Below are 22,144 nucleotides of genomic sequence, written 5' to 3' on the forward strand. Positions count from 1 at the left end.
ACTAAACCATCTTGTCTCCATCATAACCTGTCCTATTGGAGACCAAGAGAACCGCTTCCAAAGGTTTATAAGATTCAGCCACAATCAGATGTACTGCTCTTCTGAAACTGGAAGGTGCTGTGTGTCCATGTTGCACAGTTAAATAGCAGTCTGTCCCAGGATTGTCCTGGAGCACTGATGGTTCTCGCTGAGGATTGCATAACTCTTTGCAGACTGCAGCCGCATTGATCGATCACGCAGGACACTGCCAGCTTGCTGTAATTATAATGATGGTGCTGCCTGCCAGCCAAGCTCTCTGCAAGAGACTAACCTACAGAGATACTGGGACAGACATAGTCATACTGCAGGGTCGGGTAAAATTAAGAATGTAAGAGAAAACTGGCTCCTTTTCAATTCATGAGTGTGCATTTGAATCAAATTCGCCACACCCAGCGAGATGTTGAATGGGAATTTGAATTGGAAGGACAGGAAGAGGAATTCACTGAATGGCAGTTCAAAGAAATTAAACACAGGCACACATGAGATGAATTTCATGTACCCAGCGCAACAAATAGGAAAGAAAACATCACTGCTTCAGTGTTTTTTTGTTTTGTTTAATGGCTGATGTAATCTGTTTCCATTTGTAAGCCGATATTTAAAGGGATAGTTCACCCAAAAATGAAAATTCTGTCATCATTTACTCGCCCTCAAGTTGTTCCAAACCTGTATCAGTTTATTTCTTCTGTTGAACACAAAAGAAGATATTTTGAAGAATGTTGATAACCAAACAGTTGATGAACCCCATTGACTTCCATTGTACCCCCCCCCCCCCAATCAACTATTTGGCTACCCAAATTCTTCAAAATATCTTCTTTTGTGTTCAGCAGAAAAAAGAAATGTAATACTTTTAATACATTTTAATCTTTTAAATATAATTAAATATATATAGGGAAGGTCTCAGAAGGTGTATCAGGTGTGAACCCCAATTTAAAAAAAAAAAAAAAATCATATCACTATATTCGATAAAATAAAAAATTATCAATTTATGCATTTGCTTTGTAATGTTTCTATTTTTGTGAATTATTATACCTCTAAAAGTACCATATTTTTATGTAAAATATGCTTATTTTTATGTTATATTTAATATTTCTTTTACTTCAGCAAGTTCAGACAGCCAAAACCTAAACATTTGGTGACTTTGGTGACGTATGACGGTATAAAAATAGCAAAATAGCAAAAATATCAATAGCCACTATATGGCAGTAGTACTCAATGGCTACATTTAGGCTAAAATCCATAAATTTGTATAAATTTGTAACGAACTTAACCTCTTGAGTTTTAGATTTTATCACAAGTTAAAATTGTAGAATTTTTTTTAAAACACTTTGTGTTGGGTGAGACTCAAGAGATGTCAAAATATGCTTACAGACAAGTAGGAGACAGAGTAATTACTTACTTCTAACAATAAACATCACATTTTAATAACTCAAAAAAGTACCAAACAGGTAAGAATGAACAATATACCTAACAATAACTCAATAAAAGTAAATGAAAACACACAGATAAGAATAAACAATGTGCAACATGTTTTGTTTGGATGCATCAACAAATCTTGCAGTAGGATTTTAATCTGACTTTGAAGTGTGTGTGTGTGTGTGTGTGTGTGTGTGTGTGTGTGTGTGTGTGTGTGTGTGTGTGTGTGTGTGTGTGTGTGTGTGTGTAAAATTACTCAAATATTGGCTCACTCAATTCCTTTGTGTATGTGTGAGTGACAAAATGTGACAAAAAATATTTAACAAAAACAAACAGACAAACAAACAAAAAAAAAAAACCACTCTGTTATAGGCTCATTCAATGGCTTCCAATGCAATGCTTTTGTGTGTGTGAGTGTTTGCCACATTGAGTGTTATATATGCTCACCCCTTTATTTATGTGTATGCATGATCTGCATTGTGTTGGATTTATTGATTTTTATTAGACAAATAAAAAAAAATGCTCTGAATTATAGCCTTATTTCCTATGGGTGCCTTTTTTGGACCAATTATGTTTTGTTTTTGTTTTTTCCAACCACTTAAAGGGTTAGTTCACCCAAAAATGAAAAAAATGTCATTTATTACTCACCCTCATGCCGTTCTACAACTGTAAGACCTTTGTTTATCTCTGAAACACAAATTAAGATATTTTTGTTGAAATCCGATGGCTCAGTGAGGCCTGCATAGGGAGCAATGACATTTCCTCTCTCAAGATCCATTAATGTACTAAAAACATATTTAAATCAGTTCATGTGCGTTCAATGGTTCTACCTTAATATTATAAAGCGATGAGAATACTTTTGATGCACCAAAAAAACAAAATAATGACTTCTATTGTGATGGCCGATTTCAAAACACTGATTCAGGAAGCTTCGGAGTGTTATGAATCTTTTGTGTCGAATCATGATTTGGATCAGATGTCAAAGCGCCAAACTGCTGAAATCACGTGATTTTGGCGCTCCGAATTGCTGATTCGACACAAAAGATTCATAACGCTCTGAAGCTCAATGAATCAGTGTTTTGAAATCGGCCATCACTAAATAAGTCGTTTTTTTTTTTTTTTTTGGTGCACCAAAAATATTCTCGTCGCTTTATAATATTAAAATTGAACCACTGTACTCACATGAACTGATTTAAATATGTTTTTAGTACATTAATGGATCTTGAGAGAGGAAATGTCATTGCTGGCAATGGAGGCCTCACTGAGCCATCAGATTTCAACAAAAATATCTTAATTTGCTTTCCGAAGATTAATGAAGGTCTTACGAGTGTGGAACGGCATAAAAGGGTGATTAATAAATGACATTATTTTTATTTTTGGGTGAACTTACCCTTTAACATTGTTTAATCAAGTCCAATTTTTGTGTGTGTGTGTGTGTGTTCAGGTGGCAAACTTAGGAAAAGTAGTCAAGTCTTGTACTGCTCGGATTAAGGAAACTTTTTTTTTTTTTTTTTTTTAATTGCTCAAACTAGTTCCGAAGGACCCCATCCCGTTCAAATTATGTGACCTTTTTTATTTCTGTAACATAATAGGAAAGGCGAAAACAGTGCCTAACAATCTAAAAACTTAAATGTGTTTTGAGGATTTGTTCTTTAAAAAATGTTATTTAAAAAACATATACAATTTTAGGCTAAATAAATAGGACAGACCAAGCCATATTTGTCCATTAGAGAAAAGACTTCTAGATGAATTAATAGTAATTTTATATTAATATCGATTTAGCTAACTTCATCTTTTTGTCTACTATGAAAAAATGCACTCTTCTTTTTGTTCTTTAAGAGCTGTTCTGCTCTCACTCTTGGTCTGGGTCTATTTTTAGTCTGGCACTTTAAGTTAAGTGGAACCAGCCAGTGTTGCTGTATTGGGTGGGGTCTCGTGGTCGAGACCAAACTAAAGTACATCATTATGGTTATTTTTAGCTCTTCCCTTCCCGATATGCCTTGGGAAACAGTTAAAACTATTAGGACCATTTTGAACTTTCACTGTTTGGAACCAGATAAATTAATGGAAGTTGCTGGTATGACTCCAACATGTTTCTCTCTCTCTCTCTCTCTCTCTCTCTCTCCTCACACAAATACATTAACACACACACAAGCACTTGGCAGCATACTTAAACGCGGCTTATTTAAAAAAAAAAAAAAAAAAAAAAACTCGTCTGACTGGCAAAACGTTCGCCTTTGTTTGCCAGTTTCCTCACGCAATCAAACACCCCTTCATCCATGCCGCGGTTTCGCCAAAAGAAGTTAGCGGAGACAAAACATAACGTTTTATTGCCGTAAATAACTTCACAGGCACACAATGAATTGTCGTTAATCTCCTTCTCATCCCCCTGTCTGATTTTAAGCCAGTCCTACTGAGACAAACGGACATGAGAGGCGGTCTCGTACTCAGGACTCCCCTCTCTTTGTGTTTCAGCAGCTTACTGTAACATACTCCGTTAGCAGGCTGATTATTTTACAGTTCTGGATTTAATCGTCAAACTTTTATCGTCCAAAATGAGGTTCAAACGGAACGGCTCGTACACCTTAAATAGGTAAGCACTTTAAATATCGACCTGGCATAATCAGTCCTTCAGGTTTTTCTCGCGAAATTCTGAATTCGCTTCTTTTGTTTGTTTTTTTTTTATTCGAATTGAATTACGTCCCATTCCGCTAAAGCCACATGTGTTACATAGCGCGGTTCCGTAAGGTCACGCAGGGCGTTTGAATAGTCCGCGTTCCCACTGCACGATACTCTTTTAAAACGTTTAATTTGACTATGTCATAACAAACACTAATGTTTTAGTCAGGTTTAATGAGTAACGCACGCTAGCAGCAACATGCGGACTGATTTTGCAGCGTTGTTTTAGTTTACGAACTTGTTAAACGTTCACGTTTTCTTCTAACGAAAGACGAAACACAAGCAGTAATGGGTCTGATATCGTGAATAAACCTTGCTTTTAGAAGGGAGGGGTGTTTCTTTTCTCCCATTTCCTTTGAGAGAATCGAAACGAATGCATAGCATCATTCGTTCCTACTGCCTCCCCGCAACTGTTATTCACTCTGGATTCAGTAAGTCCAGCATTTAGGCTCTGAGTGACCAGTCCATTCATTGTCAGATCATTAGGACACAAGACACATGCACTTTCTCTGCTCATTATGATGGTGTGTTCCCCCCCAGAAAATGTTAATTCTTCCTGGCAAGGTCTGGTAGAAAACAGTTGTACTCTCTGCAGCTTTTCCATCACAATGGGAAGGTTATCTCACAGCTTGGGCGCTGTATTCTCCAGAGCTTCTGCTCCGAAATCACTCTGTGCTGCTAGGAATAACGTCATCGAGTCTGGGAGAAGATCACTGTGGTCACTGCTTTGTTTAAAGCAGATAGAGCTAAGATTTAAAACTGAGGCTTGAGGCTTGAGCTTGACACAATGGGTGACGTAATCTGTTTCAGTGGTAATCTGTATGCATATTTGCATGTATGCTGAAACAAAAAAAAAGGCTGCTTGCAGTGAGCTTATTTTTTTTGTTGGTGTCAAATATATTGGTACAAAAATATCATTTTCTGTATAACATCATATAAGGTGATGATCATTTTCTCTTATTAGTATTTTTTAAGAAAGCCACACATTATGTAGGATATGGGATAGATTATCCCAAAAACAAAACTGTATTTTTTCTAGTCACCCTCTTGTTTTTTTCAAACCTCTATGGCTATTTTTTCAGTGGAACACAAAAGGATGATTTTTTCCCCTCATGCAATGACAGTTTATACTGACAAAAAGGTACATTAAAAGTAGTCCGTGTGACTCGTATGCTAAATCTTCTGAAGTCATATAATAGGTTTACATTATGAAAAGTCTAACATTTTAAGTTATTCACTGAAAATCTTGCCCTCCATTCCAACTCTCAAGTCAGATATGTTGCCATTTAATGTGATTCACAAGAACCAGTGGAGTCAAACATGCTTGCTTGATGCTAAAGCAAGAAAGAATGAGATTTGTTCTCATGTGTCGAGGAAGTACGGTTGAGCTGCCATTGGCCGTATTAAATGACTTCAAAGCTGGTGTGGGCACATTGACACATTGGTCATTGATGGAAGGGAAGACTGTCAATGAATAACAATGTAGTTGTTGGTCTGTTTGCCAGAGGACTTGGAATAAAAAAATGAGGTTCACATGGTTAAAGGGTCAGTTCACCCAAAAATGAAAATAATGTCATTTATTACTCACCCTCATGCCTTTCCAGACCCGTAAGACCTTCGTTCATCTTCGGAACGCAAATTAAGATGTTTTTGTTGAAATCTGATGGCTCAGTGAGGCCTCCATTGCCAGCAATGACATTTCCTCTCTCAAGATCCATAAAGGTACTAAAACCACATCTAAATCAGTTCATGTAAATACAGTGGTTCAATATTAATATTATAAAGCAACGAGAATATTTTTGCTGCGCCAAAAAAACAAAATAACGACTTGTGATGGACGATTTCAAAACACTGCTTTATTAAGCTTTGGAGTGTTATGAATCTTTTGTGTTGAATCATGATTCGGATCGCGTGTCAAACCGCCAAACTGCTGAAATCATGTGACTTTGGCTCTCCGAAGCGCTGATTCGACACAAAAGATTCATAACGCTCTGAAGCTTAAGGCAGTGTTTTGAAATCGGCCATCACTATACAAGTCTTTATTTTGTTTTTTTGGCGCACCAAAAATATTTTCGTCACTTTTTAATATTGAACCACTGTACTCACATGAACTGATTTAAATGCGTTTTTAGTACATTAATGGATCTTGAGAGAGGAAATATCATTGCTCCCTATGGAGGCCTCACTGAGCCATTGGATTTCAACAAAAATATCTTAATTTGCTTTCCGAAGATGAACAAAGGTCTTACAGGTGTGGAACGGCATGAGGGTGAGTAATAAATGACAGAATTTTCATTTTTGGGTGAATTTTCACTTTTGGGTGATAGTTCATCCAAAGATGAAAATTATCCCATAATTTGCTCACCCTCAAGCCATCCTAGGTGTATATGACTTTCTTCTTTCAGCCAAAACACAGTTATATTAAATATTATCCCGGGTCTTCCCAACTTTGTAATGGGATTGAATGGTGCCCAAGATTTTGAAGTTCCAAAAAGCTCATCTATCCATTTTAAAAGTAATCCACATGGTTAATAAATGCCTTAAGTGTTTTTTGTTAGAAAAATATCCATATTTATAACTTTATAAACTGGAATCACTGGCTTCAAGCAGACGGCCGTCTAGTTCTGGCGGAAGAGTGACCTCTGACCCAATGTATGACGTATTGATGAATTCGAAAGCGCAGAGAATAGAGCGAAACAAAACAAAATTAGAAGTTGAAAACAAAATTTTTTTTCAAGAGAAATGTCAGAGCAGCTTGAGTTTGTTGCCCAGCCCTATTTGTTTGAACTGTGAGAGGTGTCTACTCTCACCTAAGCTTACGCTACTTCTACATCCTTCGTCATACGTCAGGTCAGAGGTCACCTTTCCGCCGAAACTCGACTCTCTTGTGAAAGCGCGGATGGACGTTGCCGGAACCCAGTGATTATAGTTTATAAAGTTTTAAATATGGATATTTTTCTTACAAAAACCCATTGCTTCACTTCAGAAGGCATATATTAACTCACTGGATTCGTATGGATTACTTTTATGATGAATGGATGCACTTTTTGGAGCTTCAAGAATTCAGGCACCGTTCAATCCCATTACAAAGCTGGGAAGAGCCAGAATATTACTTCAATTGTGTTCGGCTGAAAGAAGAAAGTCATATACCCCTAGGATGGCTTGAAAGTGAGTCAATTATGGGATAATTTTCATGCAACATTTTTGGGGTGAACTATCCCTTCAACTGCCGTAAGATAAAGCACTGCATAACTATTATTCAGAATTTCTCCTTTTCTTTTACATGGAGGAAAAAAAATAACATATGGTTTGAAACGTGCAGGTAAATGTCAACATTATTTCTTGGGCGAAAAAAGTTCTCCTGAGAAATAACACTGTCTTTGTGATAACTCCAAAACAGAAAACCAAAATCAGACAGCACATTAACCAATCAGGATGTGGCTCTATTTCAACCACAACCAATGCTGTCAGATTGGGACTAGTTGTTTCACTAATTGTTCACTAAATAAGAGCTTAAGTCTTTCTTCTAAGTCTTGGTGCCCGAAAAGTATTTATATTTGTTTTTTAAATAGCTTTGCCTCCAGAGTTATTCCCCAACATTGGTCACCTATGTTGAGGTACTGACCCATGGCGAGTGTATTTTTATTGTGACTTTTTTTTGTGTGTGTGTATGTGTGTGTGTGTGTGTGTGGAGAAAGTTTTTCTGGGAAGAAATTTCCTTAAAGGCACCATTTTCAGGGGCCCTTAAAAAATTCCTGGCTCAGAATATTCCTGCAGTGGGCCGTCATTGGTTTGCTGCAAGTCTATTTGCCAACCCGACGCTCCCGCCTCAAAGTCAGAGCCAACGGGAGAGTGAGACGGGAAGGAAAGGGAGAGAGACAGCAGTGGAATGATAGAGGGAGAGAGAGAGAGGATGGGAGGGGGAAACTGAGGGTATCAGCAGAGAGGAACACACAAGTGCTGAGCGACTGTATACGCTGTGCTCGCCTGCTGCGGACGCTTGTGTTTGTTTGCTGACTGAAGTGTTGTTCTGTCTGCACCGCGGCAAGGGGAATCGCCTCCTAACAAAGCTCCAACTGTGTGCGGTCCAGCAACTGAAAGTGGAGCGGGAAACAGGAGAGGGAGTCTGAAAGTGTGAGGAGAAATAATTTGGGGCTCTACTGCAGATCTGTGAGGATGCAATGCCAAGAGTTCACGCTCTAACGGATGCCACTCACCTGTAGTACATCCTAAAGCCAGCACAACAGAGGACAGGACAGTCTGATTGCCGACTTCACGAGCTGCATGGGGGTTCTAGTGTGTTGTGACTGCTTCTTTTACAGGTACCAGTTTTGGGATGTTTTATCATCCTCTTCCGCATGCTTTTTTCACATATGTTTTCTGAGTTGTGGATGTTCTTGAAGCTGTGCCAGGTTTTGCAGAAATCAAGCATGATGTCGTACGATGATTTCTAGAACCTTCAGCAAGAGAAAGAGCAGATAGCTAAAGTTCAAAATCAATGCAGCTCATGATTTGTTGTAGTGTGTGCGAGCTGGTTTGGACACTGTGTTCCCAACTTGCTTTTTCCCTACAGCTAAGGGCAGACTTTGCCCTTTCAAATGTTAGTTTCGACCTCTACCTCAATTTGGAAAGTTAAGCAAGGGGGCTGTTCGAAAGTTAGTGAATGTTAACACACCAATGCATGCTCTTCACATGGAAAGCTGGAGAGATACTGTTTCCTTTTTTCCCTTTACATGTGGTTGTAGTTTTATTTTACTGCGGTACTGCTATATATAACAAATCGCTAAAGTTCCATGGTTTTTCAAGGATGCTGGCCAATGTGAAAAGTCCCAGATGTATCTGATTAAAAGGTTGAGTTTGCAGATCTATTCTTTGTTCTATCTTTCCTTCATGTTTCCATCTCCTTTTAGACTTTTGTGTTGATTCACAGTTAATGTTTACGTTTGACAAGCTAGAAAACCATCATGATCTGCTTGATCTGGCAGTTTATTTTGTCTTCTGTGGCTGAGATGTTTTTGGCTGTCCGGTGTGAAAGGAGTTCACGTCTTTTTATTGCAGTACCCAAACACTGTTTTGTTTTATAACACCGCCGTCAGGTGGTGTTATTTAGTCTTTCAGGTTTATGTTGCCAATTGCAACTGTCCTCAGGGATGTTGGTTTTAGACACACCTTCTTTCCGCAAAAAACTGTTTAGCCTCTGTAGTGTCTGATGTTTAGATAACAGCTTGTATATCAAAGTTATACTCAAGTTGCAAAAACTACACTGATAAGCGGTGTGTAGATGGAAACTGTTATGTGTGACCACGCCAAGACTTGGATGAATGGAAAATGCAACCTTGCAAAGTTCACGCTGTATCAAATATAGTGTTGCTAAACTTGTTTAGGCGAAGTCCAACTCTCAAAATCTGTAATTGCATCCCGTTTGGGATCGTGTAAACAGATTTGTTGAGTGACTGTAGTTTTCCATTTGGTGCTTCCTCAAAGGTGGTCAAAACGTGGTGTAAGATTTTTCATTGACGTGATTTGTTATGGGAGTGTAAGTAGTTTGAAAATATTCCAGCACTGTCTGGTTTTGGAGTATGGTGTTATCTGCTAAGCCATCTGACTGTGTCGTCTATGTAATCTGATGTGCTTTGATTGGTCTGTGTCGGCCAGCGGTTCCTTACTGTCTGCATTCTTCTCAGCTTTGGGCCAATCTCTTGTGATGATCATGTCTTGGGAAGCTAAGGTCTATTTTCATGATCTTAGAGGTTTTCTTTTAAATAAAATTAGCATTGTGAGTAATACTTCATTGAGGGTCCCATGTGCTATAAAAGTAACTGTTTAATTAGGAAGGTGGAAATAACTAAACTGTACTAAACCCATTTTTTATTTGTGGTCTCACTTAGAAATACAAAATTCTAGATTATATGTTTAGCCTAAATGCTATTAAAATGGGTTGGACCCTAAAGGGGACATATCATGACTTTTTCCATGTTTAAGTGCTATAATCGGGTCCCCAGTGCATCTACCAACCCAGAAAACGTGAAAAAGGACAACCCAGTAACTTTGTTTTGGCAAGCATTTCTCTGCAAGCATGTGTAAAAACGAGCCGCTCAGATTTTGCTCCCCTAGTGACGTAACAAAGGGGATCTTATTATAATATTACCATTCCTTTAATCTGCATGTTTCCACCCACGGTGCCGTCAAACGGTGTACCAGTTCTAACGCCATGGCAAAAGTTCGAGCAAAGCATGCTAACAGATGGGCACAGAACACTGTTTAGAGTCTCGTTAGATTGGAAGCCTGCAAGTTGGCCCTGGCAAGCTCAACTGCTAAAAAAAGGAGCGTTTCTGTCAGAGTGATATTTTGGAAAAAATGTTAGACCATTCACAGCATTTGATAGCAATCATAAACGTTAGCCTGGTGTGTATGGCTCTGTTTCGCAAACAGGTATGCACAAAAGATTAACATGACGGCACATGCTAGTCGACAGCAACTACATAAATTTATACACTAACCATTCAGAAAAGGTTAGTTGCATTCTATAAGTTGTAACTTCTTCCTGAGTTTCTTCATCAGTGTCCGACTCCAGTTTGAACAATATAAGGCTGAACACGTTACTGGACAATCCTCATTTTGTCTGCGTGAGATTCTCCAGTTTTGTTGTTATTGAGCAACCAAAGCACAAGCTGTTAAAACTCCAGTTTATTTTGGAAAGTGGGCTGGAAGTAGCAGCTTATTTGCATTTAAAGGGACATACTCAAAAACAGCATGATTTTGCTCACACCCAAATAGTTTGACAAATTTGACAAATTATCTGTGGGGTATTTTTAGCTAAGGCTTATATTTCATCTTGTGAAAAGGGGCATAATAGGTCCCCTATAAAGATTTGCTATCATATGCCTTTATCATATCGGTCATAAAATAATTACTTAAAAGGTAGGATATACTAGATTGCACTTAAACATTGCTGACTTTACTGGACTGTGTTTCCCAAAAGCATAGTAAGCCTAAGTTGATAAATTGCCACCAATAGTCTCTACGATCAACTTAGGCTTACAGCGCTTTTGGGAAACGCAGCCCATTAAGTTTTTGCAGTAAATAGGCAGTACATTTACCATCAGATATATTTATCCACCAGTTATCTAGTTTGTTGTATGTTGCCGTCATTGAATAATGATGTCATATTGTCTGTAGCCCCTTCAGACCTCCCAATTCCCCACTGTCTTGCCCCCTTCCGTCTCTTGTGTGAAAATTACGTAAGCACCTCCTCCCACTGCAATAGATCAGGTTGCAGCGATGCCACTCTTGCTCTGCCTCAGCATCCCGAGCTGCAGCGCGAGCACCTGATAATGCTTAATCAGCGTCAGCACCCAAGGTCACTCCATTCATTCCCACCTCAGCTGGAGACTCTGCACACATCCAGCCGTTTGACACTTAATCACATCAATGAAGAATAAATTAATGCTTAAGTGGTGTAGGGCATAATCTGTTTTGGCGGTACTCTGCAAGCCACGTCCACCCCTCCCGGTACTTGTTTAATTACCTTAGAGATGTTGTTCATTCTTGACAGATGTGACCCTTTCATTTCTTTTTTAATTATCTGTGATTAGTTGTGGTGAAATGGAGGGAGTTTGGGTTACTACAAGACCACAGAAGTCCTCACCACTCCCTTAGCTTGATAATGTTCACATCTCATAACGGGAGGGATGGTTTTTTTGCAGTGCTAAGCCTTTCTATATTTAGAAGACAAGAGCTTCTTGTTGGAGGAGAATTACAAGGAGGAACGCAGTATTGCTCATCACAGCAGGTTCCTATTACGTAACATCCAGAGGTCGCAGCTGTGACGTCATCCGGTTGGAAATGCCTCGGGGCCTCACTTGTTCAGGTACTCTTGCACTCTGATGGACCCATACGTTCACACTGCAGGTAAATGTGGCCCAAATCTGATGTTTTTTGCCCACATGTGACTTATATCTGTTTTCTCCATGACAGTGTGAACAGTACAAAACACATGGAATTTGATCTTTTCAATTCCGATTTGTGCCACTTCCATATGTGGTACTAAATCCGATACAGGTCACGTGTTTTGTAATGCGACCGCAGTGTGAACAGTCATATCGGAATTCATGCGATTTTTACGTCACTCGAGATCAACATTTGTCACAATTCTGCGCTCATGGGAGTCTATTCAAAGATTTTACATAAACCTGTTGCCACAGGTTGTTGTGCAAGTCCGTGGGTTGAAGCGACCGCACTAACGCGATATTCAACCCCCGGAACGAATTGAGTGGATTTTGTGGTAAAAATGATACAAAATTGTATTGTTCTTTTGCGCATGCAGTTTCAGTTCAGAACCATGATCTGTTCACACTGGAAATCTGATATTGGAACATTTAAAACAACAATGTGAACAGCTATACAAAAAATAAATCAGATCTTCGCAAAAATCGGAATTGAGCATTAAAGGCTGATTTATATTTCTGCATCGAGTGTACGCTGTAGCTATGGCATAGGCTGTGTGTAGCACGCGTAGCCTACGACGTAGCCTGACATGCACCTCTTCAAAAATGTAACAACATGTAAATTCTACGCGGAGAACTGGCGCGGAGCAATCTGTTTTCAAGTATACATGAAAACAGATGCATAGCCTACGGCACAGAGGCTCCGGCGTAGGTCCGACGCAGAAGTATAAATCAGCCTTTAGGCTCGCAGTGTGAACGTAGCCTTTGTTGCATATGTGCATCAAGGTTACATCATGTATATGTTTCAAAGGTTAGTTCTTGACATTTAATCCTATTTACACGTCTTGACATCAAGGGATTTTTTGATCATTGTGGGAGTAACCTATTTGGAGGTATAAACTGGATGAGTGAAACTCTTTAAAGAGATGTAATGATGGCATACATAGAGGATAGATGGTCCCTTCATTCAGGGTTGGTTGGTCCAGTTTTATAAATGACCAGTTTCATATAAATGACCATTGAACCATTTCTTTTTTTGAAAGGAGTGATCTTTGTTTGTTTAATGTGCTTATAACAGATATGGACAATCCTACCTCTTGTAGAATATAGTTTTGGCTTCAGATGGTGTTCCTATGGACAACTCACTAACCGTTGAATGCCTGTTGTACACAAATGGTACGTACTGGATCAAATCACCAATTCCAGTTTGATTGGATGGTGTCTACACAGTTTAAGAGTCAATGTGCGTAGGTTCTTCTGTCAGGAAACGGAGTTCCCAGATCTCATCACAAAAGTTTCTAAAGGGCATGGCTTCAAACCTTTGAAAGATGTTCAAGAGTTTTGTTTGAGAATCCTTGTGGCCAAAAAAAAAAAAACAATATCCTTGAGCACACCTGTAGATTCCCACTTGTTCTTAAAGATGCCTTAGATTATGTTTGTAAAAGATGTAATATAAGTCTAAGGTGTCCCCTGAATGTGTCTGTGAAGTTTCAGCTCAAAATACCCCATAGGTTTTTTTTTATTAATTTTTTTTAACTGCCTATTTTGGGGCACCATTATAAACGCGCCGATTTATGCTGCGGCCCCTTTAAATCCCATGCTCTCCGCCCACAGAGCTCGCGCTTGCCTTAAACAGTGCCGTAACAAAGTTTACACAGCTAATATAACCCTCAAATGGATCTTTACAAAGTGTTCGTCATGCATGCGGCATGCATGCGTCGGATTATGTGAGTATTGTATACTGTTATATTGTTTACATTGATTATGAATGAGTTTGAGGCTATGCTGCGTGGCCTAAGCAAACATTACACACTGTTGGAGAGATTTATAAAGAATGAAGTTGTGTTTATGAATTATACAGACTGCAAGTGTTTAAAAATGAAAATAGCGACGGCTCTTGTCTCCGTGAATACAGTAAGAAACGATGGTAACTTTAACCACATTTAACAGTACATTAGCAACATGCTAACGAAACATTTAGAAAGACAATTTACAAATATCACTAAAAATATCATGATATCATGGATCATGTCAGTTATTATTGCTCCATCTGCCATTTTTCGCTGTTGTTCTTGCTTGCTTACCTAGTCTATTGATTCAGACGTTGATCCAGACGTTTTGCCCTTGTCTAATGCCTTTCATAATGATAATGTTGGGACCGTGGGCTGGCATATGCAAATATTGGGGGTGTACACCCCGACTGTTACGTAACAGTCTGTGTTATGTTGAGATTCGCCTGTTCTTCGGAGGTCTTTTAAACAAATGAGATTTATATAAGAAGGAGGAAACAATGGAATTTGAGACTCACTGTATGTCATTTCCATGTACTGAACTCTTGTTATTTAACTATGCCAAGATAAATTCAATTTTTCATTCGAGGGCACCTTTAAAGTTGTGTCAGATTTATGTTGAACTCTGGTTAGTCACTGAATCCATTTTATGCTTATGGAGATTGTCACTCATTAAAGATACCAGCTGGATAGATTTGTGTCCATAGAAGTGTATCAAACCACTTCTAATGGTGATCTGACAAAAGTCTGATGGTCACTCTTTCCGTTTGTGCTGTTCAGATCTGAGAATGAGAGGCACAAGTAATCATCACAGGTAAACATCAAAGGTCAGCGGTAGGGGCTAAATGGATCATAGTCGGTCCGTGATCCATACGGACCAGGCCCACACAGAGAGGTGCGTTTCAGATAGTGCACGAACAATGAATTGATTTCTCTTTTGCAACTCCATGTGCTTTAACAAACACATACACAAAAAAATTATGCCAAAATACCAGTCTCGGCAAGTATTCTCGTAAACACGGTTGTGTCTTAATTGAACGCAAACAGTTGAGAAAGAAATCGGATGTGTATCATTATATGGGATCCGTGTATTCGGTCTTAAAGTGACAGCAGCCTATAAATACATGCTGCTGTCTAAGTCATTAATGTTAATCAAACCACAAAACACAGCTTTAACAAAGATTAATCTATATTTAGTTTATACAGTGAACACCTTTAGTGTTATTTTACATTCAGTGTGTACTCACACTAGGCATGGTTGCCCAGAACTGAGCGCAATTGCCATCATAATGCTGACAGTAGCGCACACAAAATTAGTAACTGTTCCATGATCAGGCACGGTTTGCGCTCAAACTGCATGCAAACCACGCTCAAGCCCAACCGAACCGTGCTCTGGCCCGTCTCTTCCAAGCGGGCCAGGGATGGCTAAACGAACTACGCTGGGGCACAGAACGGAGCCATCACACTTGTCAAACGAACCAGACTTTGGGTGTCAAACTCACTCGGGCAGGGTTCAGTATGTTATATGCTGAATAATAATATAATATAATATAATATAATATAATATAATATAATATAATATAATATAATATAATATAATATAATATAATATAATATAATATAATATAATATAATATAAATAAATATAATATAATATAATTAATATAATATAATATAATATTAATTTTTTTTTTTTTTGGCTGATTTTAAAAATGATCCGATCCGTGAATCAAAAATCGTAATATGATCCGAACTGTGAGTTTTAAGATCTGGAACTTCTGAAAACCAGCCTCAGGTTTGTCATGACTAAGCTATTTTAATATTCGCCTGGTATTGGCTACAGGGATGTGAATCTCTGAACCACAACATTCTGTTGTTGTGGATTCAGCATCCTCAGGGATGATACCAATAGGCTCTGAGATCTGGCTGGATGAGTTTCTTCGAAACTACCTCCCTCCCAGAGGCACCTAAGCTACTTAGAGGATAACAGTTTCCATGAGCCTCACACCTGAGCTGAGCAGCTGTTTACATTTCTGCAGCCAATAAAAACCTGAGGCAGAGCTTTTCACATGACGGTGTTTTGTTGTGAGTAGACTCTCAATCCCAGTTATACTGAGGTTGTTTCATTGAGCACTTACTGCAGTGACAAGGGACTTGTTATTAAATTAAATAAAAAAAATGAAGAGTATGAACAATATGTGTACAAATTGGTAAGCTTTGATTGAATCTCCAGTTCAGCTTTGTGAGGCTGGGTGGAGATGTTTGTGTAAACACCGGAAAAATGTCTGATAGTGGAAAACCTGCTTAAGCAGAATCAGGATAGCATTCAGGAAATGAGCATCTGAGGCCACTTAAGGGCCAAATTACAGTTCCTGGGTGGTTATAGAAATTGACTTGCCAAAAAAGGAATTGGGACAGGAACGAATGTAACCACAGAGTGATTCGCTGAAAATAGCACGAGAAACAGCTGGAGTGCATGTCCTCAAGCTCGTCTTGCAGATTTGTGGTACAATCACTTGAGCACTGCTGTTATCAGAAATTCCTTACTGTTTGGCATTTGACCCCATTAAGGTCAATATACATTACAGTCGCTGTCTGAGAGAGTGTTTCCTTTTCTTGCACCTCTCACCAATCTGGTAAAAAAAAAAGGTATTGTGTTCTGTTACAGTAGCACAACTGTATAGCTCATTGTCTTAAGCATGTTTAATGTACAAACATGGCATCCCAAAGCTAAGCGGTCAGCTTCTTTAATCCGCCTTCATACACAAAGGTCTTTCTGTATTGGACCCTTATTATCTCAAAGTCGTGACAACCCTCTGTCTTGGCCCTTCTGTGCTTCTGTTTACAAAAATATTGACATTCTCTTATCTCACACCCACAAGTCATTAAAAATGTGTCTGCCGTTCTCTGTGCTGTACATATTGAAGAAACTACCTTTGTTTAAGCACAAATAGAAGTTCAGTTTATGATGCAAATTATGTTTTTTTTTTTTCAACCTAATTTTGAACTCTGTTTTTATATGCACTGAAGCAGAATACGTTTGCAAAATCCATTGCCTTGAAATTTTTAAGTTAAGAAATTCAAAGTTTAAGTTAGCAGAACTGGCAGATTTGTATTTTGTGCTCATACATTTTAATTGTTCATAACTATTTGAGTACACAAATTCATATATTTAAATTAAGATTTTCCTGTAACCTCAATGTGAACATTTTTATTATTGTCAACTTAGCTAGCTATAACAAGCTAATTCAGAAAATGCTAATTTGCTAATAATAGCATATGGTATAGCACTTGCTGAATGAGTGCAGCAATATAAAGCATTTAACATACTCTCAAACCAATCTGCATACACCACTTGTCACCATGATGTCAACTATCAAAAAACCCACATTAACAGAAACCCTTCTAAATTAGCATAACAAAACATTAATGTCTACTAAATCTCCCACTTAAGATTAATCTTGCACACACACAAAAAAAAAACATATAATGTTTAATTTTAGCATTTACCCACCCTTTCGAGCATGCTGGGAAATAGAAATCCCAGCCCAGTTTCAGTTAAACTTAAGTCTGTCTAAATGAAAAGAAATAAGTTCATAAAACTCAAAACAATGAAACTTCTGTTCTGTTTACTTAAAAAAAGAAAAAGAAAGTGCTAAATACTAATAAAAGTTAATTTGACTGAACTAATTAGTTTCATAAGTTGTCCTACTCAAATCAATTAATTAATTTGAGCGTTAGGGTTTACAGTGTGGGGTTCATTTGAGGCATGCTGCAAAGTGCTGTAAGAAGGTAAAGGGATCCTTCCTGATGCCAGTGACTATTGTATCTGGAGACAAAAACACAGCTATTTTTGAATGGCTGTCAATGGAGAAAAAATACTTTTTGCAGATGGTGTAGTTACAGCATTTACTAGCAGGGGCTAAGCTAACAAATCACTTGGTTGATATATTAATGTGTTTCTCCAGTAGGAGGCAGTGAAGTTCTTGTAGTAAAAACAGGATTGCGCTCCACTGTTTTGTACCTCTTTTGTGCTTTCAGATGGAACTTGTGGTTTAACCAGTGCAGTTTGGCATCACATGGCCATCTTGTCTTTTCATTTCTTTACTGTTTTAGTTTTTTAAGCCCACAGCTATTTTTGCTCTTGATCTTTGTAAATCTTTGCTGGAACTCGTGTCGGATTCAGTATCTGTGTGTCTGTGCACGTTTGTGACTATTCATGTATACCTCATTACTTTACATAATGTCTGTCCACACTGATGAAGCTTGTCTCATCATCTTTCATGTCTTTATTCTCCAAACAAAGACCTTGATTAGCTTTTCCTACCTCCGAATACAAGGATCAAAGGCTCTGCCTCCATAATTACCAACATTCAGTAGCTCTTTCACAGGCTGAATGAAGCCAGTTCTTTACACTGCTTTATTTTCTAGTTTCAATTGATGTTGCTTACAGCTGCATCCCATCTTTAAGTCTATAATCCTCCTAGTCCACTTGAAATCATAATGACTGTATTTATTTAAATCACTGTAATTAATGGTAACTGAAGGTGACAAAAGGTAGCATGATTAAACCTGTTTTAATTACCAATATTGATAGGGAAGGGATTGTGGCTGATATGACAAGCTGATAATTTTTGTTGTGACTAACAACAGATAAATGACAAAATTTATCTTGACGCAATTTAAATTGACCAAAATAAAATTCTTTATTAATTTGTCTTAATACACTAAAAACTAAAACCAGTCATTTTAAATGCTAAATGCTAAGTGAATATTGGCATCACAGCATTACAGTTGCTGTGGATATTCATTTCAAGATTTGCTGAAATTTGACACGTGATGGTGTTAAATAATTAACTAGTTAACTATGTGGTGGAAAAGAAAATGATACCATCATCTAGTAAGCAAGAGCATGTTAAAAGCTGATTTTTGGTTTTGATGGATTTATATGAACTCTTATTTTAAATCAGTTTAAAGGGATAGTTCACCCAAAAATGAAATTTCTGTCTTTAAGTACTCACCCTCATGTTGTTCCACACCCGTAAGACCTTCGTTCATATTCGGAACACAAATTAAGATATTTTTTGATGAAATCCGAGAGTTTTTTTTTTTTTTTTTTTCCAAAGAAAGCAACAAAATTACCACATTCAAGGTCCAGAGAAGTAGTAAAGACATCGTTAAAATAGTCAACGTGACTACAGTGGTTCAACCTTAATGTTATGTGCAATGTGTCTTCAACATAAACTGCATAGGAGACTGACAGTGTAGAGAGGAAATTGTTTAATAAAGTAGTTATTTTTGTTTTTGTGCACAGAGTATTCTCGTCACTTCGTAACACTAAGGTTGAACCACTGTAGTCACGTTGACTATTTTAACAAAGTCTTTACTACTTTTCTGGACCTTGAATGTGGTAATTTTGTTGCTTTCTATGGGAGATAAAAAACAAACAAACTCGGATTTCATCAAAAATATCTTAATTTGTGTTCTGAAGATGAACGGTCTTACAGGTTTGGAATGACATGAGGGTGAGTACTTAATGACAGAAATTTCATTTTCAGGTGAACTAACCCTTTAAATCAGAAAATGTGTATTGACAAAGCTGTCACTAGATTTTGGAGTGGGCACCAAGCAGTTGATCACTTTTGTTCATTGGCTAATTGTTTATAAAGGTAAAACTGTGTCACTGTATAGCTTCAGGGGGATTTTGTTGGATAGTTTCTGTACAATTGCTTTGGATGCATACAAGTTAGAACTGCAACTATTTTGAGACTTTGATTAATCTGTCGAGATTCCAGGATATGTTTGTACATTTGTTTTCCCCGTATCTAGATTCCCAAACTGAAGCTGAATCCTTCAACCGCTGGAATGCTGTATGTGTGTGGTGAAGCCTTTTGAACATGCTACAACATGCTTTGTCTCACTGTTTCCTTCATTTTTAGTTTTGCTCACTTTCTTTTTCTGCCCATCTGGCCTTTTAACTTTACATGTGCATTTTCTGTTTTATTGTATCTGGGAAGCTTCACATAACCTTTTTAACTTTTTTTTTTTTTTTTTTCCCCAGTTGTAAATGGGCATAGTGATGTCACACTTGCTCAGAATCCAATTTTAAACCTTCCTGGAATTTATACGAATTCTGCGTATATTACAGCCAAAAAATGAAATGAAATCTCACAAGCAAGAGTTATAAAATGAGTGCTGTAAATATGATTCCTGAAAGATTTTCTTCCTCATCCATCTCCCTCTTGCTTTCACTGCTCCCTGCCGTGTGTTTTGTTAGCCGAGAGCAGAGCGTGTTGGAGCATGCAGTCGCTCCCCTGCAGGAATGCGCGATAGGATGCAGGACCATGATGGCCATCTTCCAAAATCTCTTCAGGACAGCAGGGGAGATGAGGAGATTGTTGCAACAAATAATATATATATATATATATATATCTGCTTGGTTACAAACATTCTTCCAAATATCTTCTTTTGTGTACAGCAGAACAAAGAAATTTTTACAGGAACAACTATGGAACATGCTTGATTTCTTGTTTTATACAGTTTACAATATTATAGTTACAATATTACAATACATTTCTTATTTTGTGTGATATATTAATAATCGCAATAAAAATTATTTATACAATTATTATTTTATACTGAATTAATCAAAAACAGTGGGTATACACTGTAAACCCGAATAAGTTGGGTTAACTCAAAAAATTTGAGGTAATCAGTTACATCAAATTTTTTAAGTTATGATGTTCCCAATTTTAAGTAAGGAGAACTATCAAGTTTTGAGTTTGTAGTACTCATGCATGATAATTGCTCCTAACTTGAAGTACCGAGTTAGCTAACTCATACCGACGAGAACGCGCACGAAAACGAGGTGGGATTTCTCGCAGGAACCAATCATATCCAATCGTATCGCAATGGAGACATTGCCTCCTCTCACGTGACTTTCGACCATTCTTTCTTAAAGGTGCAATATGTAAGAATTTTGCGGTAAAATATCCAAAAACCACTAGGCCAGTGTTATATATTTTGTTCACTTGAGTACTTACAATATCCCAAATGTTTGTAACTATTTGTAACTCATGAGAAAATTGCAATTTTAACCAAGGCTCCAAGATGTGTGAGGAGTCGCCTGTCAATTGCGTCATACCCGCGTTACCCTCGGTTTCCGGTTTTATTTTGTAGAAACCATGGAAACACCAAAGAAGCTTTAATATATTACACATTTTAATAGACAAGGGAACAACTGTTTTGATATATTTATAGACAGAAAATTGTTGTTATATAGCTCAACATGTTTAGTCTTATTGTTTAAATCTTCTTGATTTTCTTCTTTTTTTTTTTTTTTTTTGCGAGTACCATGCTTTACCATGCCTCAGAGAAAAACACTATTTTGTGAAGTAGCTAACATGGCATAATCAGATGCAGCTTTATATTTAGTAACAGTAATACAGAATTTTCTCCATCATACAACACATTTTAAAATTAATTGCATGCCATTTATCAACACAAGCCATCCAGCATTTAATATGATATTCTAATATCGATCTATCTTACTGCAGTGTGTAACAGTGTCTCACAGCAGCCGCTGAACGAATGCTCAGAGTAACGTTATAACATTTTCAACACACTCAAATGTATCTAATATGATAAACAGAGCTGCGTTACCTCATACTCATGACTGGAAAAGCGGAAGTGGCGCCGGCGACTGTGGCATAATAAAAGTTCTACTGCTCGTGAGGCGTGTGTTGCACAATCGCTCCAGCGGCCTCGTTCAGCTCCCACAACACTCGGTCCTGCTCTGCTTCATATTACAGTAATGTTAATAATCACCTCTGAACATGATTTCTTCCCGAGTCCTATCCCAATTCTTTTGCACCGTCCGTTAAGGTGAAGACCACATGTCCCAAAATTCCGCACTCAAACTTGGTGTCATCAAGCTACGCCTTTGTTTTGAATAGACCTTTAGCGACCTCTAGCGGACAGAATTCTTACATACTGCACCTTTAATTACCCCCACCAAACCAACTGCAAACTTTAGGGGTTCTGTTTATAACTCAAAGGGATCAAGGGAGGCAAGCTTCCCTCTGTAACTTTATCTGCAGGCGTCACTGTTGGACAGTGTTGTTTTATAAATACGAGTGGCTTTTACACTTTTTAATGTCACATTTTGTAATATTTACATTGTTTTGTTTTTGTAATATTGGTTATCCTTTTTTTTGAGGAGGATGAGGCACTGCCTCCCTTGCCACCTCTGTACGCCCCTGTATTGGACTATTGCCA

General features: G+C 37.9%; 1 protein-coding gene across 3 annotated transcripts in view; it reads left to right on the forward strand.

Annotated features, from left to right (window-relative positions):
- Positions 1-22,144, forward strand: part of mob2a (MOB kinase activator 2a) — a 64,987-nt gene that overhangs the window by 23,942 nt on the left and 18,901 nt on the right. The window contains exon 1 of one of the 3 annotated variants that reach the window (XM_048159227.1): positions 3,862-4,045. The exons of 1 other annotated variant lie outside the window; for it this stretch is intronic. In XM_048159227.1, coding sequence (XP_048015184.1) covers positions 4,008-4,045 — 38 coding nt within the window. In that variant the 5' untranslated portion in view covers positions 3,862-4,007. Of the gene's footprint in view, positions 1-3,861; positions 4,046-8,078; positions 8,454-22,144 lie in introns of those variants that run through there. One more of the 3 variants, XM_048159226.1, reaches the window with a different exon arrangement.

The sequence above is a fragment of the Megalobrama amblycephala genome, linkage group LG15 (assembly GCF_018812025.1).
Source record: "Megalobrama amblycephala isolate DHTTF-2021 linkage group LG15, ASM1881202v1, whole genome shotgun sequence".
NCBI classification, from domain to species: Eukaryota; Metazoa; Chordata; class Actinopteri; order Cypriniformes; family Xenocyprididae; genus Megalobrama; species Megalobrama amblycephala.